This window comes from Choloepus didactylus, chromosome 17 (assembly GCF_015220235.1).
Source record: "Choloepus didactylus isolate mChoDid1 chromosome 17, mChoDid1.pri, whole genome shotgun sequence".
Lineage (NCBI taxonomy): Eukaryota > Metazoa > Chordata > Mammalia > Pilosa > Megalonychidae > Choloepus > Choloepus didactylus.
The window spans coordinates 48,865,343-48,891,910 of NC_051323.1; the positions used below are offsets into that span (position 1 = coordinate 48,865,343).

Genomic DNA, 26,568 nt, shown 5'->3' on the forward strand with positions numbered 1-26,568 from the left:
CCTTTAGTTTCAGGCAAAGTTAACCCCACTATAAAGGTGATACCCTTCTGAGGTCTCTACCTAATGCCCGTGTGTTATGTGGACTCTCTACCCTGGCTGGAGGGAACACAAACTAATGCAAATCTGTACAAACTTTGGGAGTTGTTCAGCCTGCTGCTTTCTGGTGCTTCTTTCCTTAACCTCACAGAGTTTCACCCCATGCATGTATTCAGCCACAAATTCAAGGGGTCAACTCTGCAGATCTTTGAAGCTTTCTCTCTCTCTCTTTCTCTCTTTCTCTCTCTCTCAAGATTTCTCCTCTTTTTTATTCTACCCCACATGTTCTAGCTGCCTCAGTCTTCCAAGACTCTGATCTCTCATCTTTGTAACTCAGCAAGACTGCTGGGCTTTGTCTGGGTTCATCCTCTCAGTGCTGAGACTTAGGAACTGCCTCTAGATAGTCAGCTCAGGCAATTGTAAGGGTTACCTTGTTTGTTTCCCTTCTCTTAGGATCACAGTCCTGCACTGCCTATGTCCAGCATTTAAAACAGTAGTTTCATACATACTGTTCAGTTTTCTAGTTGTTTACAGCAGAAGGACAATTCCGGTAGCAGTTAATCCTTCATGGGTGGAATCAAAAGTCACTTCCATTGCCTTATTTTGAAACCTCTTGGTCCCTTAACTGTAAAATGGGGATAATACCCTCAGAGAATTGGGTACTCATATTACAAGAAAAGAAAAATCCACATTGGAGGAAAAACAGCTATTGAGAGGTAAAGTTGATAGCAAAGAGAAGGATGAGGAGGAAGGGGAAGAGGAAGAGGAAGAAGAAGAAGAAAGAGGGGGAGAGACAGAAGGAAAAAAAGGGGGGAAAGAAATGAATGGTCCTCACATCCAGAGTAGAAGGCAGAGCTTCTGCTGGTCCAGCAGCCTGGTGGACTTACTTCCAGGCTAACCCCCAGTGCTTAGCTGGTAGAATTTACTTAGCTCTTCCTCCCATATGGGGGCTGGACTTCACATTAAAGTAGGAGAATTCCCAGTCCAACCAGATTCTCTTTGCTTCTGCCAGTCGTAAACTGCACATTGCAGTAACACTCCTGCAGGTGTTGGTCTACAGTCCATTGGTACCTGGGCATGTCTTTAATCTTAAAAGGTGTGGACACTTTTCCTAAGGTGTGGACTTCCCGAGAAGCCCAGGGGCATTCCTAGAACTGTAAAGTATAGGTCTGGCAGGGCCCAAGATGGGTGGTCCTAGCCTCTCTTCTTTTTGCAGGTGAGTCAACAGAGGTAAGACCTGGTTATTTAAAGGAATCTTCTCAGCCAGCTACTAACTCTCAAGTCAGTTTTCACACTGGATCTGATTTCCTGAGGAAGAGGGGAAGACTCAGATCCTTTGTGGATTAAGAGGTTAAATTAAACAGAGAGATGCCTGAAGTGTGATGGTAGGGAAATTTCTGATTTCCTAATCCTGTCCTTTGGAACGATTCACTGACAAAGAAAAGGAAGCAGTGTATGTTTAGCAGTAATGTTATGTTTGTGTCTTTGGGTTGTCATGTGTTCATCCACACATGTTCCCATGCTTCCTATGTGTGTCAGGCAAAGAGAGGAATGGATGGTGGGTGGAGGCAAGAAATAAAAGATACTGGTTCCACCCAGTGCCTAATTAGCTCATTTTTAGCCTATCCATATGTTTGACAAGCTCTTTCTGACTTGCTGTCTCCCAGGCCAGAAGGGCTGGATAGTTTTCTCCATATTCTCAGAAGTGTACCCTCCTTCCTCAGGAGCAGATAAGGAATCATGAGTTTGAGAAATACATGCCTTTGAGAATATGCTGGGGCAGGGAGGTGGGAGGGAATTTTTCAAAAGGGTGTGTGTGTTAGGGGCGTGCCCGTGTAATCAGGAATGAAGGGGTTCAGAAACCTGGAATCAAAAGCCTCCAAGAAACAGACAACCGGTACCAATTCAGGGTGCTTCTCAAGATAAACTTCGTTTCCAAATCCCTCCACCAGGTCATTCTACATATTTGTAACTGGAAGGGCCCCTAGGATAAGGATTATAGCTTCCAAGGAGGGGCAAAGGATTATCTAGAAGAATGGAATTTCCCTTCGATAAGGAAAAGCCAAGATTTATTAAATCAGTTGATTTTGTTGTTGTTGTTCCTATGGTTTCCTTTTCTCTCCAAATATAATTTTTTTACTGAGAAATTGCATAACAGAACATTAACATTCAGAGAGTATAGTTATCATCTGTGATTATTTTTAGAACCAGCTCATCAACTGTGGTCCATTCCAGATAACTTTTGTTGGATTTGATTATAGAGCTCTCTGAGCAGAGCTGCAATTCTTTGAAATAGAAAAAGAGCCATCTGACTATTCATTGAAAGGGAAATCTGCTTTGTATTTTTTGGCCTCCTACTTTAGAGGAGCTGGGGAAAGAGGGGGAGGATAGAGGAAACTTTAGAACAATTACATCTGCTAACTTTTCTTGACCTGATGTTATCAGACAATTCAGAGCCTTTACAATAAATGAAAGAGAACTTCATTCATTTGTTCATTTATTCGTTCATTCACTTGAGGCAGAGGGAAGAACACGTGTGAGATCAGGTGGAATAAAAAAACCACCTTGTGAGGCTCAGTGGTAGGCGACCCTTGGTAATGGCACAGGCAACATCATTGTGGATATTTTCGCAATATTCCCTAGTAGCGAAACCATTTTCCTGTTTGGTTGGCCCTTTCAGTCCTGAGGAGGATCCTTCTTCCTTCATGGATGCAGTTGCTGCTGACAACTTCACTGTGCTTTCCTGGGCTTTTCCCAGAGATGCTGTAGGCATCTCTTCTGGGGCCAAGAAATGTTGTCATTCTGGGGCTGTACACTTTTCCTTGCTCGTCCTCTTTTATGTCAGCCAGCTCAGCACAAGTCTATTGGGTTATCTTAATTAGTGATGTAACAGCAAAGGAGTATTTGAGACTCTTTGGTTGAGCACTGGATGGAGTTGGCTTACGATTAGGGGCCATGGTGTACGAAGAAAATGACCATGACCCACTAGCATTACACACACGCAGCGTGGCAAGGTGTTCCCACTGGGAGCCGCACAGACCACCTCCAAGAGGCGCAGGCAGTGTTTCCTAAGGTAGTCCCTGAACCTGCAGCAACAGCTTCACCTGGAACTTGGTAGAAAAGGATTTTTGGGGCCCTGCCCAGACCTACTGCTCTGGACATGCTCAAAGGGTCTGAGGGAACAGCACACCCCGTTCTGGGACATACGCTCAGTGACTGAAATGTCAGGGGAAACTGCTCTCTCCCTTTTAATCGTTGTTTTCCCATCTCTCACTTTGCTAAGTACTTAGAACTAAATTCACTTAAATTAAATGCTCTTATGGTGTAACTCCTCTGTATTCATAATTATGTGATTATGATATTCACAGTTTTTTTCAGAATGCCCTTGTTAAAGCTATTAAGATCAACAAGCATCTTTCAAGCTTATTTGTTTGTTTTTTAAAAAGAAGTTTTAACAAATCTGTAGGTGTAGTTTAGAAGACCAAAGATGAATGACCCATGGTTTGCCCTTTTGGGGTTATGATGTTCCTCAGGGAAGAGACAGACTTCCCTAAGTCACAGAATAAAACAGGACATCCTAAATCTGACACCGTCCTACTTAAGGTATGTGTTGCTTTTAAATCCTCTTTGAGCAACCTGGTCGATCTTAGCACCCTACCTTGCTTAGTAAGGCAGTCGCAGCTTTGAAATCCAAAGTTAACTTTAGCAATCACTGTTCAGGTTGCAAAGAAAACACTGAAGTCTTCACCCTACCGAAGAACCCAGGACTGCTCAGATAACACCTCTGAGATGACTGGAGGGAACTGAGTGACGGGCCCCCGCGCTCCTTCACACACCCTCGGCTTGGCGTTTCGAGGGAACTCTGCAAAGTCCCTTGGGTTCCTTCACGGGAAATCTCTGTTCGTGATACTCATGCTTTCTAAACAGACCAACCTCAGGAAACTTTCGTCAGATTCTCCAAAACTGTAGTTCTAAATGCTGGTCCCTGGTGACGTCTTCACCATCCCTCAGCAAAATGAAAAATATAGCAAAATGACACTTAAAGCCAGATTTCTTTAATTTAAAAAATTGTCCTTTATTATCACTCTATGATACTCCTCCATTTTCTGTATTAAAATAACTTTTATGAAATGGTAACAGGTGGTAAGTTTCTAAAATCCTTACCTTGCAAAATAAAAAGTTGGCAACTTATACCATCCTGTCACATTAGTTTTGATACTTTATTGCCAAACTTGAGGATTATTTCTTCAACAAACTAGGACATAGCAAAGCTAGGAGTTACTGCCTTTCTCTGAATCCAGCCATTAAGCCATTCCCTTGAAGGCTAGAAATATATTTGCTCTGAAGAGAAAAAAGTTAATTTCCAAAAATGAAAGCAAATTGAATGCGTAGAATCAGTCACACATACTTGACTATGCTGATAGGAAAATCCAAAGACTTTCCAAACAAGGAGAACAGAGAAGAGCTCCAAAAAATAGGGGCTTGCAAAAATCATTCTGATTTATGAAAATTAAGATGGGACTGTTAAAGCCGGTGTCAGTTTCTTTGAATTGAACACCTGGCTTTATAAGAAAGGTAGGAAGGAAAGAGGGAAGGAACAAACCTGAAGAAATCAAAATTCATATTGCAAGTAGAAAAGTTAAGGTTTAAAAAATACTGTCTTCTGAAGAAAGGTGCTGCTAAACTTCAGACTGAGAAGCCCCATCAAAGAACTAACGTCATGCTGCAGACAACAGGTACCCAGGGAAACGAAAATAAGTACCAAGTTTTGATCCCGAATTTGAAGTACATCTGGAATGGCAGGGAGCAATTCTGGCTGTGAACACTCTTTGATGAGCTCTACCTGCTGTGGGCTGTAGAGCCCCTGGAACGGCACCCGAAAACCGCACCACACCTGAAAACCCCACTGCACACTAGAATCACCTGGGTCATTTTTAAAATGCACTTCCAGGGCTTGCCCCAGAGAAAGCAGTGAAGTGTCCCCTAACATGAGTGTTTTTCTAAAGCTCTCCAGATGAAAACAACATGCATCCTGGGCCAGGAATCACTGTGCCAGAGGAAGCAGTTCTTCTCCCTTTGGTCACTACAGCTGCTTGTGTTGCAGTGGCGGGCATTTCCACCTCCACCCTCCTCTTCCACCTTGAGCCCGTCTTCATTCTGGAGACCGGAAGGCCTGTGTTTTGTTATCCCACTCAAAGGGGAGCTCCACCAGAGTGGGGCCTTGTCTTTCTAATTCATCCCTGCATCCCCAGGACCTAGAACGGAGCCTGGCATGTAGTGAGCCAGTGTTTACATCGTCGAAGACCTGCCTGCCTGTCTACCAGGGGTCTTCATAGTGCTTCATTATTCTTTTGAAATCTTGGTGATTTCCCCTCTTTGGTGTTTTGTTTATTTGCTTGTTTGTTGGTTTTAAGAGAAGAACATAGGGTGTGGTGAATTTTCCAGTTCTTCACTATGGTGAAGGACTGGCCTTGAATCAGCTGCGTCCCATCTGAAACTCACTCACCCATCCATAAACGCTATGAGCCCCTGTAAAGTCACCCCTTAGGAGAGCCTGGTCCTCCGCTGGGATGCACACAAGAATCACCTGCTGGCTTTTTAAGACTACGGTTTTTGTGCCCAACTGGAGACCAACTGTATCAGAATCTACAAAAGTGGGATTCAGGCATGTGTGGTCTTAACAACCTCTGGTTAAAAAACCATCACTTTAGGGCAGTGGTTTTCAAAGTATATCCCTGAATCAGCAGGGTCAGTAACACCTGTGGGCTTATTAGAAATGCAAATTCTCAAGCCTCACCCCAGACCTACTGAAACAGAAACCCTGGGAGTGGGACCCAGGCAGCAATCTGTGTTTTAACAAGCCCTGCAGGTGATGCTTATATACACTCAAGTTTGAGAAACTCTTCTCTGGGGCATCTCCTTGGTGCATACTTGCCATACAACTGAGAATATTTTTTTCAAAGCTGCAGTATGGAGAAAGTACCTAAATGAATGACATCTGGCCATTTTCTACCCATGTGTCTCACCTAACTACTACCAGCTTTTCTTCTGCTGCTCCTCTGTTGACATATTAATTCATCAAGTCTCTCTGTGTTGGCCCTCTCCTAATTCTTTTGCCCTTTTCTCTCCCAATCCTCTGGGCAGCCTTCGGGGCTCTCTTCCCCTTTGAGACTCAGATTATCATTTACACTGCTAGATTGGAATTAACAGTTCATGTGTTTCCGTTTCTCAAACTAGAATGTAAACTCCTTAAGGGCAGTGATCTTATTCAGCACCTAGCACAGAGTAAGTAAGCAGTAAATGTTTTCCGTCAAAACTGAGAATACAAAAAGATCTCAGCAATCTAAAAAGAAGACCAAATTTAACAAGATAAAATCTAACGGAGTTATTTTTGGGTCTAAAACAAATGAAGAAAACAGGTCTCTATCTAAGTATAATGTGGGAGGAAGGCGGCTCACCACCATCAGTAGAACATGTGAAGAAAGAAGGTCTGTGTGCTCCATGAGTGTGCTCCATGTGAGTCAGCAGTGTGATGCAACTGCCGTAACCGAGTGTCCAGAACTGGGACAGTCGTTGTCCTGCCAGCCAGACCACGCTGGAGAGTCATGTCCCACTCTGTGTGGCCGTAGTTTAAGAGGGGGTGAAGCATGTGCAAAGGAGGACAGCTAGAATAGTGAGAGAGGTGAGCCCCATCATATGAGGAACAGTTGTTTCATCTAGAGAAGGTGTTTCATCTAGAGAATACATGGGGGCATAATAACTATGTTTAACTACCCAAAGAATGTTATTGGAAGCCTCAAAATGCAGAACTAGTCCAATGAGTGGAAATTCCAAAAAGAACTTGATAACAGATCTACTAATGATGGAATAGGTTGTCTTGTGAACGCCAAGTCCGAGTAGAGACAAATTTCCTCTGAAGGAAATCTGGCCTAGGTACCTTTTTAGGATCCTTGTCACCTTTGAGGCTTGGTGTCTCAAGAGCTCACCAAGTTCACATTTATTGAGTGTTGGGGAGGGGTACCAGGAGTACATCTTCTGATAGGAATGCCTTTGTCCCCCGGGGGGAAATTACGAATTACCCAAATAAAAATTGCTTCTGGGCTAGAAGTCACTTCCTACACTGTTCACTTGAAGTCCACTCAGGAAAAACATTTAATAGTTCCACCCAGTATATTCAGAGCCTTCCATTCTCTCGTGTTCTTTTTTATGGAAAGTCGAATTAAGCAATTACCTCTTTCCTTTTGCTTGTTTTGCTTTTTAGTTCTGGAGAGCCTGGGCTTCTGGGAGGAAGTCAACAGAATCATCTCAGGATCAGAGCTGATCACGGGGTTCCCCTACACCTTCACGGCTCCTGGCCTGCCCCAGTACCTCCAGAGCCTCACTAAACTAGCCACAGCGGCAGTCTGGGCAGCAGCGGCCAAGGCCGGAGAGCAGTCAGGGAATGTTCCCATCTCCTTCTCTCAGCTGTTGGAGTCTGCCTTCCCTGAAGTGCGCTCGCTGACACTGGATGCCCTGTTGGAAACGTTCTTGTCAGCAGCCTCTGGGTTTGGAAAGAAGGGGCTGCCGCCCTGGCTGTGCAACATGGGAGAGAAGTTCTTGATGTTGGCTATGAAGGAAAGTCACCCAGAATGCTTCTGCAAGGTAAAGTCTGTGTGCTGCCCATCGCCTTCCACTCCCCACACTCTTTGGCAAGCCTACCACAATGATACGGTTGTGAAGGCAGGATCAGTTTAAGGCTCTCCAGGGACAATAGGAAGTAGATTCAGCATCCAGAGGGCAAAGACTGTATGGTGCTCGGTATGGCTTCATGGTGCTCAGCATGGCTTCATGCATAGAAATGAAAATACCGTGATACTGATATTGGTGACAGAGATTAACTAAAGACAGAATAAGCTGCTCTGGGATGTTTAGGAAACAGATCATTGAAAATTGGCTGCAGTATGTGTCAGCAGGTAGTCTGTGCTGACATGGCTATTTGGAGGCAGATGTCCATTTGGAAAAAATAATCAAAAGGAAAGGTCACTGCTTTTAGGGATCTGGGCATCTAGACTCCAAACCTAGGTCCCTGAGACCCTTAGGTTTATCATTGCTCCGCTCTGCCACAGTCTCCCAAAGGTATTAAGGAGGAAATATGAAGTCAGTCGGAGCTCTTAGCAAGACAGACCCCCTTGTCAGTGTGAATGATTATTACTTAGCATCTGGAGACTTTCCTGCATTTTTATTTCTTTTTTTCATGGATTTGGCTCTTACTTTCCACATACAGATTCTGAAAATTCTCCATTGCATGAACCCCAGTGAGTGGCTTCCCCAGACATGGGACTGTGTCCATCTAACCCCAAAGGAGTTCTTGATCTGGACAATGGATACTGCTGCCAATGAAAGGTTTGCGTCCTGATTCTGCCCATGTAACCTTCGTGCAATGTGTGGTCCTGTTGGTCAGGTGTGTAGTGAGTATGACATGGTCCTGGCCTAAGGACACAGGTCCTGTATTGCTTTCTAAGCCTCAGCCTGGGGCCTGTGTTCTAAGCACAAGCAATAGAATGACATCAGATTTTCACATTAATAACCAAAAGGTGATTGCCACTGGAGGTGTTTATATAGCCAGGAGGTGATTTCCAGTGTTCACATTTGCATGGATTACAAACTGTCTGCAAAAACCATCTGTCTATAAAATATGTTTAACTTTATTTTTGTGGGATTTTTGGCTTATGTTTTCCAGGTCTGAAATTCAAAGCGTAGCTCTGAAACTTGCCTCCAAAGTGGTCACCTACCACTTGCAGATGTGGGATGAGGTAAGGCTGATTCTTTTCCCGTCCTTGGGTCTGGGTTGTTGAGCCTTTGTTTACCTGGAACATATCAGTAAAAGTGAACTGCCCAGGAGGCAGAATTGCTGTGAGATCTATGTTTAACCTCTACAGAAATATTGTTCATGTTGAATTTTCACTTCAGTGTAACTTAAGAATTTTTTGAGCATCACTTTTGGCATTTCTTTTTTCTTGTATTGGGCACTTTTGGTTAGAGTTCATGAGGGTAACATAACCCCCCTTCCCCAACACCCCCCCCCCTTTGTTTTTCCTATCTAGACTGTTCTGCATTTAAAGAGGAAAAAAGCAAGTCAATTCCAAGGATATTTAGGATTGCAACGAAGTGAACTAAGTACGAAAACATATCACTAAAGCTTAAACATTCCCCCACAACATGGCCCAGCTGGCTCTGGGTGGCGGCCTGGATGTGCCCCACCTGGTTTACATGTCCTTTGGGGATAGGCCAAGCAACTTCCTGGGAAAATGTCTTAAATCAACAGACATGCTTACTTAGGTACATACAAGAAAGATAGCATCATCCCAGGATTATTATCCTTATAAGTAGAAGTCTGTCAATATCACAGTAAAATTACCCAAAGATCTTGATTTTACACCTTTGCACACTGTGGTGGCATAACATCACTAACTCTGAGTCCTTACTATAAATCCAGCACTGCTAGATACTGAAGACACAAAGATGAACAAAGACTAAAGAGAGGTACAGTCTAGTGAGAGAAAAAGAGAGTGCAATAATTACATTTAATACTACAGATGTATACATGGGCTATAGGAATCCAGAGGAAAGAGTGCTTGGGGAGGCTGAGGAGGACTTCATAGAGGAGATTGTTAATAAATTCAGAGAACCTGGGGTAAGCAGAGATAAAACTAGAGGGTGAGAATTAGTAAGCAGGTAAACAGTTTTGTCGGGTCTGCCATTCAAAGGTGGACCAGGTAGCCAAAGTTAGAAGATCACTAGGAGATGCAAAAAGCAAAAAAAAAAAAAAAAAAAAAAAGCCATGGGGGTGATCATGGGGAGAATGGTGGGAGGCCTGTAGGAAGAGAGGGGATTTGCTTAAAAACTACAGTCCCAGGTGAGGGAAGCAACTGGTTCTGAGAAAGTAGTCACAAGGCAGCTCAACAAGTCTGCCAAAAGGTAGAATTCTCATCTAAAGCTGATATTAACCAGTTGTCATGTGCATCTTAAAGGCACCACTTGGTACCTGAATGAAGTAATATTTGATGAAAATTGGGCATTTTCCAGGGAGAGAAAAATCAGCAAATCTCTAGAAAAACACGTGAAAGAAGTTTCTGGGAAAACATGGGTTTCTTTGTGCATTGAGAGTCAGCATCTTCCTTAAGGCCTAAGATGCTCATCAGTTCAGTTCCAGGTACCCATAGATGATTGAAGGAACCAATATTTGCATTTTGAACATTTAAAGAGATTCAGTTGATAGGGATAGTAAAGTACACTTAAACAACAATCCATTTTTTGGAAAACATAGTAACAACCAGGACTTTGTTTAAACAGTTGTGTTGATTAGGACAGCATTTTAAATGTTGTAACAGAAATACACAGATACAGTGGTTAAACCAGATAGAAGCAGTCCAAAGCAGTGTTGGGTCCCTAGACCCTTCTACGTTGATGTTCTTCTGTCAGAACAAATGGCTTCCGTCTTACGGTTCTAGGTGGTTGCTTCAGGTCTCACCATGTTGTCCATGTGCCAGCTTTCCTTTTCCTAGATACCGTTTCCAGTGACAACCCCCTCATCAGAAAGTGGTACTCCCCAATGCAAGGGAAGCTGGGAAATGTAGTCTTCAGCTGGGTGGCGTTCTATTACTAAAGGAAGGAGTACATGGTTACTGGCAACAACCAATATTCTCTGCTGCCAGAATCTTTCCCTACAAGTTTTGTCTTTATTGAAGCTCTCAAATACAGCAGTATTCTGGTGACCTGATTTGCATCAGAAAAGACACAAGAAACTTGCTCTCTAGTTATGGCTATTCCGTATTACTGAAAAACAAATCAGATTTTCTTCCTTAGGCTTGTTTATTTCTTCCTAGTTGGGATGGAAAAACCACTGAAAACAAAAAATACTTTCTTCAAAACTGAGATAAGAATTAATTTTCGGATCCAGTTTGCTGTGTCTCCTCCCTAATTCTATATCAGCCCATGATTGCATCTTCTGAGCTACTGATACACTTTGTGCTTTCAGAATAGGGACTTAGCCCCTGAGCTGAAGCAGTGGGTCCATTTGGTTGTCTCATCCTGTGGAGACCATCTTCCTACAGAATCCAGGCTGGCCGCTGCAGAAGTCCTCACTAGCACTGCACCGCTTTTCCTCACCAACCCCCGTCTGATTCTTGGTAAGTGTGCTAAGGGGGGATAGTCCATTGCACCAAACACACTAAAAGATGAAGAGATATTTTGGTGAAAAAAGAAGAGAAGATGAAAAATGGCAATGTGCACATACCTTCACATATTTCAAATCTATTACTGCTCTCTTGGTTCATATTTTAATAATTTTTCACCAACAGCCTCTTAACTGGCCTCTTTTCTTTCAGTCTTGTCTCTTAAGCCATTCTCTACGAAGTTTCCAAAGAACCTTCTTTCTAAAATGCAAATCTGATCATTTCATTCCATTGCTTAAAAACTTTGTGTAAGTTCTCATTGCCTTCAGGATAAAATCTGAGCACCCTTGAAGATGGCTCCTAAGGCCCTTCCTGTGCTGACCCGTGCCCACCCTTTTCACCTCATGTCCACCACTCGCCAACACTGGCCCTATGTGTCATCAGTAGAGAACGGTTCTCCAAACAAACTCCTGCCTGCCTGACTTCTATTTGTCTTTCAACACTTGGCCTAACCGTCACCTCTTCCGGGAAGCCTGTTGCAGTCATCCAGTCATAGCAACAAGGCAGAAGGGAGGACAGGCTAAAATAACATTTAGGAAGTAGAATCAATAGGTTTTGGTGGTGTTAAAGTTAATGTAAAAGGAAGATTCGTGGATGACTTCCAGTTTTTAGACGTAAGTGACTGGATGGGCTATTGGTTCCTTTCACTGAATTTAGTTGTATGTTTAAGCTCTCTTTGAGACATAAAGGTAAAGATTTTTGAAATCAAATGGAAGTACAGATCTTAGCTGGCTCCCACCATATCCTTCACCTCCACATCTCTTTCCCCACTGTCAGCCCCTGTCCTTCAAGAATAACAGTTAAGAAGAAGCATCATGTTCAATGATATTTACAAAAACCAAGCTTTAGGAAATCTTAAGAATTGAAAAAGCATAGGTTTTAATAAAAGGAAGACTCAGAACCTAAAGCCATCCCTCAATCCCAAACCTGTTCTCTCCTACTGTGTTTAATCCCATATTATTGTGCTGTGATTCTCTTTCCATCCATTATTAGAATTCTCTCCAAAGAGCTTTTGGTATAGTTGTAGAGAAAGTATTTTCAGAATAAAGGAAAAAATTTTTCCTTCGATGGTGAGATTCAAAATGTTAAGTGTTGAGTTCAGACCAGGGGAGTATCTCATGTCCTTGGATCTGCCTGGGAACAGGGTTTTCTTTGACATCCTTCTACTTCTTTCTTCCACAATGACTTACATTTCCTTAGGCACTTCTAGGCATTTATTTTTCACCCAAAGGGGGATTGAGAGAGCACCTTCTGTGATTGTGACTTAATCATTGGACCCAGAGGAATAAGAGCTAAAGTTTATAAACTTTGGTCAGGCTTCTCAGATAAAGTTAATATCATTTTGCAACACAGTTTCTGGATGACTTTGGGTGCCACTCTAATCCTAGCTCATAACAGGCAAAATGTGTGTTGAATAACCTGGAATTCCTGAGTGAAATTGGGTCCTAGCCAAAAAATGTTGGTTTATAATTAAATGCTTGGTTGTACAGTGCTGCTTATAGCACTGTAGGAACTGAGGAGGGATACCGATTGTTGGCTGTTGGCCTACAGGAACATGAAAACTAGGTACTGAGCTGAGAGACAAAAGGCATAAAAGTGTATGTGGATGAGTAGAGGGCAGAGTAAAGGCATTTAAGGGGAAAGATTGAGGACCTATGGGGTATAAAAAAGAGGGAAATGTTGAACCTCAGAGAACATTTAGAAAGGATCAATTCTGAAAGACTGAGTAAAATTTAAAGCCAGATCTGTAACAGAAAGAGAAGTTTGAAACCCCACATGGAGCCGTGGCTGTTCTTGGTATGACTTCAGCGTCAGTGACACCACTATCTGGTTCTCTGTAGACAAAGGAGAGTTCTGAGGACCAGGTTGTTTTTCCCTTAAAGGGTTGATGTGTGTGGCCCTCCATTACCCACTCCTACTAGCCTGGCTGCACACTGTGGGCCCATCCTCCCTGTATGACATGTGTCCTTTCTGTGAGGCCCTGCTCATGCCTCACCTCCCTCAGGAAGTCTGTCTCAGTCACACCAATTCATTGTGATCTTTTCCTGTCTTGAGTCACAGCCACACTGTTTCATCCTTGATGTCTCATTGCCTTGTGCTCTTGACTTCGACTTCCTTTCGGTTGCTCAGGGGCACTGTCTTTTCTTTTTCCTTGTTACAGCAGCGTCTAGCACAGGGCTGACAAGACTGAATCTATTCCCAGGGGTAACGATGTTTCAGTTGATGTGGTATAGGCTTGTGACTTTATCATGGTTTCTTGCCCATTTTTGGTCCTCTCCGCACCCCAAGCATAATCTTGATTGAAAACCTTGCTTTCAGAATTTATAAGCTATAACAGTCACTCAAATCAGCACTGGGCTAATTTCCCCAAAGCTCCCTTTATGCAGAAAGTTTTATTCCTTAGAATCATGAGTCATAAAGGACAACTGGGCCCAGGGCCTTGGTCAGCCAGGCACCCACTTCTGGGGACCCAGCCCGGGGCTGATTGCCTCCAGCAAGGCTCCCCTCCCCACAAGGCCTCTCCACACCTGTCCCCATAGGCCCCTCTCTCCTCCAGTGATTATCTGATTCTCAGATCTTCCTTTCTTGCACTGGCCAGGAAAAAAAGAATGGCTCATTAAATGCTGCTCTCTTCCACCATGGATTTGAACCAGTATTCAGACCTGCTTGTAAATTGCATTCTGGGTACTTTTAGTTCCTTTTGGTCTTCTTAGGGCTGCAGGATACGCTTTCTCTCTGGAGATGTGTCCTCACCCTACTGCAGAGTGAAGAGCAAGATGTCAGAGATGCAGCCACAGAAATCGTGACCACTGCCCTGTCCCAAGAAAATACCCGCCAATCAACAGGTACCTCTTTTTTTGGTTTGTTTGTCTTTTTAATTAGAGAATTTATAGGTTTACAGAAAATTCATGCAGAAAATACAGAGTTCCCATATATGTGCCCCCTACTCCCAAAGCTTTCCCTATTATTGACACTTTGCATTAGTGTGGTACCTTTGTTTCAACTAATGAAACAATATTATAATAATTATATTATTAACTGTAGTCCATAGTTTCCATTAGGGTTCATTGTGTTGTATAGTTCTATCTATGGTTTTTTAAAATTTTTATCCTGGTAACATAAATACAACCTAAAATTTACCTTTTTAACCACTTTTAAAAATACAGTTCAATCATGTTATTACATTCACCAGGTTGTGCTGCATCACCGCCATCCATTACCAAAACTTTTCCATCACCCAATCAGAAACTCGATACCAATTAAGCATTAACTCCCCATTTCCTACCCTCACTTTGGCCCCTGGTAACCTGTATTCTAGTTTCTGACTATGAATTTCCATGTTCTAATTATTTCATATCAGTGAAATCACTTAATTTTGCGTCTGGCTTGTTTCACTCAACATGATGTCTTCAGGGTTCATCCATGTTTTAGTAGGAAACTAAAAGGAAGTTCATTCCTTTTTATAGCTGAATAATATTCCATTTTATGTATATACCACATTTGTATTCGTCTAGTGATGGGCAGTTGGGTTGCTTCCATCTTTTGGCCACTGTGAATTATGCCACTATTAGCATCGGTGTGCAGGTATTTATTTGAGTCCCTGTTTTCAGTTCTTTTGGGCTGATACCTGGAACTGGAATTGCTGGATCATATAGTAATTCCATACTTAACTTTCTGAGGAACTGAAGAACTATTTTCCATGGCATCTGCACCATTTTACATACCCACCAACAATGAACAGTGTTCCTATTTCTCCACATCCTCTCCAACCCTTGTTATTTTCTATTGTTTTTAAATAGTAGCCATTCTAGTGGGTATAAAATGGTATCTCATTGTGGTTTTGAGTTGTATTTCCCTAATGGCTAATGATGTTTTGCATCTTTTTATGTGCTTTTTGGCCATTTGTTTATCTTCTTTGGAAAAACGTCTATACAAGTCTTTTGCTCATTTTGCATTTTTGTTTGTCTTTTTGTTATCAAGATATACCAGTGTTAGAGTCCCTGAATTTGATATGTGTACTGTGGTTTTGTAAGAGGGATACCCTTGTTCATAGGAAAAACAAACCAAAATATTTAGGGGTCTGCAACTTACTCTCAAGTAGTTCCAAAAAAGTAAAAATATGTGTGCATATAGATATTAAACATATATATAGTTTGCTGTATTAGCAACTTTTTTGTTTGAAATTATCTTGAAATCAAAAGCTTTTCTAAAAAAAATCCATTCATAACTAGAAAAGATCAACACATAATATATATTAAGAGAACATCTGACTGGTTTTTCTACAATCCAGTCCCCAGAGGGATTTCTTTCCTCTAAATTTATATGAAGGCATTATTCCTTTTTTTTAATCACTTCTTTTAAGGTAACTTTTGCATCCAAAAAATCAAATTCAAATCAGCTTCCTCAATCAAAAATCTCAGCAACCTGCTCTCACCATTGTGATGGCCTCGTTCAGACTAAACTCCACTTCCTGGTGAGATTCCCCGTTTGCTTCAGAAGCTCATTCTCTTCAGCATAAAATGCAGATCTATCTTTCTGTTGTAGGCTGAAAAGTAATATTGAGAACTGAGAATGGTTTTTCACTATAGTCGGAAGTTTAGCCAACTGATTCATCAGAACAATATTGTCTTGTTTTAACATCTCCTAAGGATATCAAGCTAATGGTAACTTTTCACATTCCTTCGGCATATGGGTTGTATAATCTACAGGGAGATTTGTAGAATACATTGCTGATGGCTTTCTCATTGGTGTTCCAAGTTAATTATCACTTTTGAATCTTAAATACCCAAAAAATACATATTGTTTATTTTGTCCCCAAATGAATGGTTTAATAAACATCCCAGTAAATTATTATTAAAGTATAGTAATATTTAATGTCTTCTTTGAGAAGTCAAAATTACAGTGAACAAATTAAGTAAGAATAAACTTAATTCTTACTCTTCCTCCTAAGAAAAAGTAAAACATGAGGACTCCCTGCCTCTGAGATCTCACACTGTAAATGAGGGCTGGATGCAGAAAGAAATAGCTTTGATCTCATCCTGCCCCCACACAGCCTGCTGGGGGACATGGGGCAGTATAGGTGCATCCTGACTGTGGGTCTGGGAGAGTTCTTGGGCTAAGTGAAGAGAGCAGGCCCAGAAGCAGGGATATGCGGGAGAATAGCCTGGGCAGAGATTCAATGCAGAAGGAAAAGCCAGAACCAAACCAAAAGGGGTTGTACTTGTGAGCTGACTGAGGCACCGCAAGTGGACTGGTGTGGCCAGAACACAAGCTGGGGCAGGCAGGGGCCAGGTTGGGCCCAAGAAGTGAAGCTGGAGATAACCTTAGAAAGGCAGGGGGCACCCACAGTTGGGGCGACTTTAAATGCCAAGCCAAGAAGCTTTTGTATGTGCTGGGAGGCTGGAGAGGGGACTGATGTTATCAGAACATGTGTTTGAGGAGTTTTCTCTGGCAGCCGTGTGTGAGATGGAATGAGACTGGGGGCGAGTGGGAGAAATCACTAGGCAGGAAGACCTATGGGAGCTGGTAGCGGTAGTTCTTACTGACTGGCATCAGTGGTGATGGGATGCAGTGGAGAGGATCGATTTGTGAGAGTATGGGGGTTAGATGCGACAGAATTTGAGGACTGGTGCTGGTGGGAGGTCTGAGAGACAAGAGGGTATGAGTTGACTTCAAGTTTTCAAACCTTATAGGGTATCCAAAGAAATTACCTTATAAGTGCCCCTGACACTGATGCAGAAGTTGGGCGGTGGCATTCCAGGAAGAAAAACTACCAGGAATCAGGAAAGGCACATAGAGGCCACAAGTCATTGAGATCTGGGACAAAGTATTCATTAGGCCTTGGGGAGTTCGGCAATGGAAATTGAGAGGGCAAAGGGGAACTTTATCTGCCGTAGGAACAAAATGAACTGTCCCAGCTCTGTCCTGCCCCTCTCTAGAGCATAGCACAATTATCCTGGGAGTCCCAGTGCTCCCAGTTATTGTTCCCTATGGGCAGTGGCTAGAAACTGTGTAGATGAGGCAAGCACTAGACCCAGTCCATTCAGACTTCATCACCCTAGCATGCTACTTTGCACAGAGTTAGCTTTAGGTATGTATTTGTGGTAGGAATAAGTTAATGATTCTAAAAGGCCTGGAGAAAATAACTCCATGCTTAGATAGTCCTCATGAGGATGGACTTGTTGTTCACCTTTTTCCCTGCCAAAGTCTTCTGCTGTCCTGTACTTGTCACAGATCACCTGGAAGCATGAACTCACAGCCTGTGAACCAATCTCTGTGCACCACTGAGGCTCCACTCAGCCTTTGGAAGTCTGACCTTAGGAAGCACCAGTAGCAAGACCCTCTTCACCCCCACCTCCCCACTCTGCTTTACCAGTCACAGAACAGGCAAAGACAAACATAAGAAATGGCATTTCTAGGATTTAAGGGAAAGGGACTGAAATTTGCATCTAGGACAAGAAAGTGTATGGGCCAGACTCCAGATGAAGCTATACCTTTCTCTTTTCCCTGCTCTGATTTGCTTCAAGCCCTGAAATGTTCTGGAAAGAGCTCTAGATATGGCCATCAGCTCTGCGGCACCCCCTTCCCTGGGTTCCCCAGCCCTCTTTCACCTAAGCAGATCACTTCCGTCTATTTTACATAATATATTGGGATCTAATGTCAGATTTCATTTGAACAAAGGGCTTGCACATAGAAAAAAAATGTTTAACCTAGATAATATTTAAATTTATATCACTAAAATTATGTGATTCTTAAGTTAGACAGAGAGTTCTGGGTGAGAGCAGCAGGGGAAGAACCTCTGAAGATACAGATTTGTATCAGGCTGTTTGGAGGAGAGAATGAGACACCTAGAGGGCTGGCCAATGGTCCGAATCCAATCATTGGGTTATTCCATAACCTTTCCCTTTTGAAGATCCCCTTGACTCTGATGTGGGGTATCTGGTGTGGTTTAGTTTGAGACACTGCAGAGTCAGGCTTCCCAGGAGGACTCGAGGTTACAGCACAGACGTGTGGGGCCCCCGAAAATGGCTAGATCTAGAGGCCCCCAGGTGGAACCGTACGGCCCTCTCAGCGGGTGTCCCACTCAGAAGAAGACAGACAGGTGGTCCCTGTGAGCTGGGGTAGACCCCAGGGTGGGAAGGGCTGCAAGGAGGAGAGGCAGAGAGCTGGCTTCCTTAACCTCCCTGCCACCTCCCACCCCCCCACCTGCCCCACAGCACTGGATCTCCCTCTCCTCCTCTTTCACCTTCCGCCAGTGCTTGCCACCTGTCTAGGTGGCTTCATCAAACCTTCATCTCCTCCCTTGCCCTCGTTCCACTTGTGAGACTCAGAAAAGAGTTTCTGCTTGCCAGCAGCCTGCTTGGGTTGATGCAGAATAAGACAGAGAAGACATTTAACAAGGGATTTTAAGGGACTCAAGGCCTCATACCCACTGTCATGGTTTGGGTTCAAAGAGGTTGACTTCTTGATTAGAAACTTCCTCATGAAAAAGATTTAAAGGACTGTTAGGAAAGAACTGTGGCTGTCTTTGGAGTACTGGCACCAAGAACTTTTATTCCCTCCCACCCCCCAGACCCCTTACCCACAAAAAATCATGTGAAACTTCTGCTCTTCTGACCAAATAGAAATTTGTAGTGGTGACACATTAAGTCTCACCTCCTCTACAACACTCCAGCCTTTCCAGTCTCCAGATCTTCCCTTTTGATTCTTACAAACGGGCACGTCTTCCTGAGTGAGTCTCTGACTGGATCGCTCAGGGGAAGAGTTTACAGCCCTGTGGTATTTGGCCCTTCCTCACTCAGCTCTCAGGTCTGGATCTCAGACTGCAGGGCCAGGAAGCCAGCCTGGGGCCTCAAGGGCAAAGGCCCTGGGTTAAACTGGAGGCACCTCAGATGTTTCCTGTGCTTGCCATGATGACCCTTAGAAACCCTGGAGTCATGATGGAGCTTAACAGAATACAGAAAATCGAGACTCAGAGGTTAGAGCACGGAGCAGACAAGTAGCATTGTGGGATTGAAGAATCAAAACAGTCAAGTAGCCCAGGGCAAGGCAAAGAAGAAAAGAACCAGCATCTGATCAGTTTGCCCAAAAAGGTATTGCTCTCCCCACCCCACCCTGCCCCCCAACACACACTCTTGCCCCGCAGGTGCACATTCACGTGTGTACTGTCGTCACCCACGTGGAGCCCGTGGGCCAGCATACAAGTATGACTGCGTCTCGCATGTCCAACCTTCGAGCAAACAGGGAGGGAGTGCCTGGGAGGAGAGATAGGGAGTCCTGGGTCGCTGTGACATTACACAGCGGCCCCATGGGGAGACAGGCCAGTCAGCAAAGCCCCTAGCCTGTGGGTCTCGGTGCTGAGTCACAGGCTGTTCCACCCCCGGAACCTCTAGGGCTGCTCACCACGGCCTCCTGCCCACCCACCTGCAGGCCCAGCAGGGCACCCTGTGCTTTCTTCAATTCCTATAAGGTCAGGGACAGGCCCCAGAAGGATTCTCCAAGTGTGCCCTGCCTTCTCCCTCTGCCTTCCAGTAGGTTTTTTTCCTAATCACTCAGATACACTAAGAAAGTGGCCTTGTGTTCTGCGATGCCAAGCCTCAACCCAGACTCAGCTTTAGACAGTCTTTGAGCTTCTTGATTGTAAGCTTGTGTATACGTACAGAGATAGTACCTTTTTCTGGAGAGAGAATGACCAAAAAAAGTTAAGAACAACTTCACTAGAATGTCCCCTCATATCTAAGTTCCTCTTGGAATAAGTTAAACTGATTTGCCTCTATTGTTTCTTTGTGCTTATTTTGAATCCTAAATTATTTTCTCACTCCTTCTTTACCTAGAGTGTCCACAGATTTTTCTGTTCTATTCAAGTATGAGACAGGAAGCGGTCAAATCAAGTATATTCATTCATTCAGCCAATGTTGAATAGCTTGCTTTGTGTGCTATTCCAAGCCCCGCCATATTCTCTCACCTGGACTTCTGAGAAAACCTTCCACCTGGTCTTCCCACTGCTACTCTTGTCTGCCTGCAGTCCGTCGTCCATGTGGCCGCCAGAGGGCTCTTCTTAAAGAATCAATCGGATGATGTGGCTCTCCTGTTGAGAACTTTCCCTTGCCATCCTAGCTTAGAATAAAATCTAAATTCCTAGCATGACATACAGAGCCCCCCATCTGGCCCCTGCCTCCCTCTCCAACCTCAATTCCTGCTCTGCCCTCTTTTTCTTTCCCACCATGTTCCAGCCACTCTGGCTGGCCTCCTTTGGGTTTCTCCAACTAGCTGAGCTCCTTCTAGCCTCAGGGCCTTTGCACTAGCTGCCCCTTCTACATGGAATGCCCTTCCCTGATCTCACATGGTTACTCTTTCTTGGCATTCCCATCTCAGCTTCCGTGTCACTTCCACAGAGGGCCTGCCTTGACCACCCAGTCTATAATAGGCACCCAGTCGTTTGCTAGCATTTCACCCTGTTTTCATACTCTGCATAATCTTTCCACTATCTTATCATTTTCTTGTGTATTTACTTTTTTATTTATTTGCCTCCCTCCATCAGAGTTAAAGTTCCAAGAGGATAGTATCTTTGTCTCTTTTGCTCACCACTGCATCCCCAGAATGTGGCACATGATAAAGGCTCAACAAAATAGTGTTGAATGAGTGAGTGAATGAATGAATGAATGAATGCAGGGATGTTATCAATCACAGAAGTTAAACACAATGAAGAGATTAGTGTTTTTAGAATCAACCTAGGGGGAAGAGTAAAATTGCCCTGAGACGGTAGTTCCTTGTTATGGCAGATTAACCCCCCTCTTCCCAGAGATGTTACTTCAACAAGGAACTGAATGAGCACTTACTACTAATGCTGCCGGAATGCAAAACACCAGAGATGGATTGGCTTTTATAAAAGAGGTTTATTTGGTTACACAGTTAACAATCTTAAGGCCATAAAGTGTCCAAGGTAACACATCAGCAATCGAGTGACTTCACTGGAGGATGGCCGATGGTGTCCAGAAAACCTCTGTTAGCTGGGAAGGCACGTGGCTGGTGTCTGCTCTAAAGTTCTGGTTTCAAAATGGCTTTCTCCCAGGACGTTCCTCTCTAGGCTGCAGTTCCTCAAAATGTCACTCTTAATTGCACTTGGGATATTTGCCCTCTTTCAGCTTCTCCGGAGCAAGAGTTTGCTTTCAACGGCTGTCTTCAAATGGTCTCTCATCTGCAGCTCCTGTGCTTTCTTCAAAGTGTCCCTCTTGGCTGTAGCAAACTGCTCCCTCTGTCTGAGCTCTTACGTAGTGCTCCAGTAATTTAATTCAGACCCACCCTGAATGGGCGGGCCAACACACCTCCATGGAAATTATCCAATCAGAGTCATCACCCAGAGTTGGGTGGGGCACAAAGAATTATAATCTAATTAACATTGATAGGTCCGCCCACACAAGATTACATCAAAGATAATGGCGTTTGGGGGGACATAATACATTCAAACTGGCACAGGCACTGTGGCAGGTCCTGGACTAATTCCACTTCTCCCTCACCATTCCATTCTGCCTCGTGCAATTTTCCCATCACTTCTTGAGCAAGAGTTTCATACATGGGGGCCCGCAGGCCTAGCACAGGGCTGGGTACCAGGAAGTACTTAGCAGGGGGAGCCTTGTCGCTGATCACCCCTGGAGGGACTTGGGCCAGTGCAGAATGACTCAGTCTGGAAGGCCTAAGGCAGGTGGCAGCCCTCTGAGAGTGGGAGCCCCTTCCCCCTGGGGCCCTTTCCCCTGGGGCTCCTGTCCAGCAGTCTCTTGGCCACTCACAGCAGATCATCACCCTCTGGGATCTCCTGTTTCATTTTACCTCATCTAATTGTCACAACCCACTTGTGAGATATTTTACTATTTTCTCCATTTTGAATATGAATAAGCTGAAGTTCAGGGAATTGAAGTTCCAAGGCCCCATGGAAGGTGAGTGTCAGAGCCAGATTAGAGCTCAGTACCTGTGGAGGAAAGGCCTTACCTTTTACAGCTATTCAAAGACAAGGGAAAGGAGTCTTGAACCTGGCCTTTCTGTTTGGAGCCTGGGCGGTAAGGGAAAGTAGGACATTGAAGGTCATTTAAATCTTACTGTTGTGCTTGAAAGGAAGACACTGGAATCATAACCCAAAAAAATGGATTGGGGACCCAAGAGCTCAGATAAAGAGAGTTGTGTTGGGGACAGGAGTAGGCACTGTGGTTGAGAGCGCTGTTGGAATGAGAGGTAGTAGAAGGTTCTGCATCAAGTTTGATCCCATCCTTATGTTCATGTAACTTGAGGATTTTAAAGCCTCTAATTTGAAGATATGGAAACTGAAGTGCAGGAAAGGTGAATGATTTTCCAAGTGTCACATAATTGGTGGAAAAATTAGGTTTAAAACACAGATCCACTGGGTCTTTTCTGTACCCCAAGCCTTGATTTACAGAAAGGAAGTGACAGAAATGTAGGGCTGCCTACAGAGAACAACCCAGACTCCTATGGTGAAGAGAACCTATTAGGGGGTGGAATAGGGTGCTATGGGTATGGGCAGAGAAGATGGCACACTGCCTTGAAGAGAGGGCTAGGAGGAGACACAAGAGTGGGAAGAGTATAAATGAAGCCATTCCTGGAGTAAACTGGAGTAAAACCAGACCCTGGAGTCAGCCCTGAGATCCCACTGCCTTAGTCTCTTCTGGGCCTTGCTCCCTGGCAGTCTGGGTGTACATCTGTATTTGTTGGGCTCCCAGGGAGGGCACAGAAGAAATTAGGAATTGGAATACTGACTCCCAAGTGACCTCTGTCATTGCCCAAGTGGAGGGTGAGGGCAAATAGCTGTGGAAGGGAGGTCGTTCTTGATCTACGTAGTCATTCATTCATTCCAAACAGAGATGCTTGATCAAGGCAGGAACCGTAGTCCCTCACCCCTACTCCTGTTAGCTCTACCTGCAGAGGGCTGTCACAGTGGGGCTCCAGTTGCCACATACCACACTGTTTCCCATCAGTTTCTATTCCCAAGGAGCCCAGGCCCCCTTAACCTTCACCTGCATCTCAGTGAGTGCATCACAGGCAGTGGCTCCCATCATGTGCAAGAGCAGATGCAGACTAATGTTCCTATCTTAAATCTGGGAGCACATTGCAAGTGCCAGTGAGTACTGTGGCTGGGCCTGGTTACTGGGGTGATGGGATTGTTTCCATGGCCTCCCAGTGACTAAGCCCCAGAGAGATAACAACAGGCTCCTCTCTAGGAAGTGAGGGTCAGTTTGCATCATTTTGCCTTCACTGTCGCTGCTCCTGAAAGCCAAGCTCCCTGGGCCCAAGGTGACTTACCCCTCTGAGTGACAGTAAACCCACAGTCTGGGGCTTAGGCCATCTGGCGCCACCGTGGCTGGCAGGGTTTTGTCTTCCCTGTTAGGGCAAGCCCAGTGCCCAGTGATCCTCATTTTCCTTCTCGTGGCCTCAGATCTCCTTTTCTGTGCTTCCCTTTTCCGACCTCAAGAGCCTTCACTTTCCTCAGCAAGGCCATACCAGGATCTAGATTCCTTTTGTCACTAATGTGTACCGTCTTCTTTGAACCAAAGCCAGTTCAGGGGTTAGGAGTCACCTCCTCCTTGCCCACCCCTGGGCCAGATAGGCTGGCTGAGAAGTCCTCCCGCCAGCAGCCCTCCCCAGGCCAGCTTGAGGCCTAACTTTCCAGGGATTGTGCCTCTTGGGCATTCCGTACACTCTTTTCCTCCAGCACTGACAAATGCTATTTTTACCTCCTCCTCTTCAACCTGCACACTTGTCAGAGGACTATTCCTCCTCCAATCGCAACCACTAGTTTATTGTCAACCAGTGACTGTCACAGCAGAATTATTGCCCTAGAGGTTGTGCAAGGCCTCTTCCTCCGGTCCCCGTAGTAGCCCTTTGTTCTTCCAGGTTCTGCTCTTACCCCAGGGAGAAGTAGAAGGTGACATCAGAGACTCGTAAAGCCCTCATCCCACCCATGAAAACCTCCAAATTCTGTTCTCAAACCTCTTTGAAGATACCCATGCTGTGGTGTGAGAGCTTGAGCTTTCTTGTTCTTTGGCTCTTTTTTGACTACAAGAATCCACACGGCAGGAAGAACAGAATGGGAAGTGGCTTTGGCGGTGGCAAGGCATCCTAGGGAGTACATGCAGGTGCATATAGATGAACGTACAGGTTGGTGTGTTGTAAATCTGTACGCATTTCAGGGTGTAGCTTTGTAAAGAGTTCCCAGAGCCATTTTGGGTATGAGCATGTGTATGGGTTTTGTGAGGAGAATGGGATACTAGGAGAATAAAAGGATTGACTATAGGAAAGGGAATAGATCTGGCCAGTTCACTGTTGAGCATGGTTGGCAAAAGAAGGACATTTTCCCTGAATGTGTAAACAAGCATGAAATCCTCACAATAGTTTAGTAATTCAACTTTTCAAAAGTTAATCTCTTGTGAGACTGCTCTGCAGGAGCAAAGGCAGGTGAGAATCAGAGACAAAAAATTGGCCTTGATAGCAGGTTGTCTCCCGTCTCTCTGTCTCTTCAAAAACTTCATTTGTACACAAGACCACAAGCCTTGCCAATTGCATTACCCATAGCTAGAATTTCTCTTTAATGGGCTTTGTGGAACCCAAGAATGGGGAAATGGAGGACAGATTCCAAAGTTGTCTCTCTGCATCTAGGCTGCCGGTTCCCATCTCGATGCCTGTGCAAATGTTACTCTTCTGCAGGGCATGTCCCCCCATCTGTAGACATGTGGCTGATTCTGCAGAAAAGGCCTTCCTTTTCCACAAAGCCTCCCAAGCTTTTGTATTCTCTTTCCTTTTGTCTTGTATTGTCTCTTAGGTATGAGTCCTATCCTCCCACCAGGACCATAAACTCTCAAAGAGTAGGGCCCTCATCACAGCCAAGCTTGGCCTGGTAGGTTCTGGAGTAGCTCACTTTAGGACAGCCCGTTACTTCTGTAGAGCACTTTTATTTTGGCAGGCAGGGGTGGGGGGCAGTAGGGGATTGGGGGAAGGGGATGAAAGCGGACATGGGGTTGGGGACAGGCAGATCCCCATGGGCTCTGAGTCCCCTGCCCAGCTTCACAGGGAGCTCCTGGGCTGAGCCTACAGGGCCGGATTAGATTGGTACAGGGCGCAGGAGCTCCACCAAGCAAACCAGTCCCATCATACCAAAAAGTGAAATTTCCCTCTTCTTTTAAAAGCCAGTCATAGGACATAGTGGTTCTCCTTCAAAGCCTCAAATGCGTTAATTTTTTTTTCCCCCAAAAGAAAAAAATCAGATTCTTTTTGCCACTCCTTGCCGTCTTAATCTTTTCCAAATGAGAGCTTTCAGGAGGAAAACTCCCAAGAACCTACTCTGTTAAGCAAATTGATTTCTGCTGTGGAGTGGAGCTGGGGTGGGGGGATTGAGTTAGGAAAATAAATGAAACCTGACATAAAAGATTTGGTTTGTGTTTGGAAAAGGATTTGGGTTGTTTTCAGGTTTTGAGTTACAACTTGGGCGTGCTGAGAGAAGCAGGATTGTGCAGCACCTCAACCCGCAGCCTTCGTGGGCTTTGCATTCAGCTCCTCCTGCCTGGGTGGGTCCCTGTTAAAGATGCCTGACCTGGTAGGCTGGGCATAAATAACTAGGCAGCCAGCATAAATAACTCCCCAGGGAGGTAGGAGTGACAACAGCACTCCTTAAGTAGGGGCTGAGCGGCCTTAAGCACTTAGGAAAGTCTGGCCCTCAGATTCTCTTTGCCAAGGCAAGTGTACACTCTTAAAGTTTTAAATTTGGTGACTCTAATTTTATTATTTCTCTAGCCTCCCTACCAGCACGGTGATTGAGGCTCTGATTGTGAATCCTGTTTTTATTTTTCACACTCTATTTTTATACTTTGAAGCTGTGGTTACAAAACACACACTCAAAAATGTTGGCTCTGCTCCCACAAGGCCCAGGAGGTGGACCAGATGCCCCATGTCAGAGCTGCTCTCAGTGCTCCTGCCCCTGCCCCCATCCCTGGCCTTCTGGGGAGGGAGAAGGGACAGCGGTTGCTGTGAGAGGCTGGTGGAAACATGAACAGGATCCTAGCCAAGTATTTTAGATTTGACTCTGAGAAGTTGGCAGGAATATTTATTGGTGGCTTCCCAAGCACACAATGAAGGGTCAGAACCCTTAGAAGCAGAATTCCCAGTTTCAGATAAAAGGTTCATTCATCTCCATATGTGCAGCTCCCCTGGCCCCCGCCTGCCCTCACCGCCCACGCAGAACGCAGTTAGGTAAAAACAACAGCCAGCAAATCAGGCTCATTTGTTTCATTCACTGCCATTTGCTGGGAATGGCTGGCAT

At 44.6% G+C, this 26,568-nt stretch overlaps 1 protein-coding gene across 4 annotated transcripts in view; it reads left to right on the top strand.

Annotated features, from left to right (window-relative positions):
• THADA (THADA armadillo repeat containing) overlaps nt 1-26,568 on the top strand; it is a 400,812-nt gene that overhangs the window by 345,477 nt on the left and 28,767 nt on the right. For 2 of the 4 annotated variants that reach the window (XM_037806790.1, XM_037806789.1), the window contains exons 32-36: nt 7,298-7,677; nt 8,300-8,418; nt 8,756-8,828; nt 11,054-11,204; nt 13,964-14,095. The exons of 1 other annotated variant lie outside the window; for it this stretch is intronic. In XM_037806790.1, the coding sequence (XP_037662718.1) occupies nt 7,298-7,677; nt 8,300-8,418; nt 8,756-8,828; nt 11,054-11,204; nt 13,964-14,095 (855 nt within the window). Of the gene's footprint in view, nt 1-7,297; nt 7,678-8,299; nt 8,419-8,755; nt 8,829-11,053; nt 11,205-13,963; nt 14,096-26,568 lie in introns of those variants that run through there. One more of the 4 variants, XM_037806793.1, reaches the window with a different exon arrangement.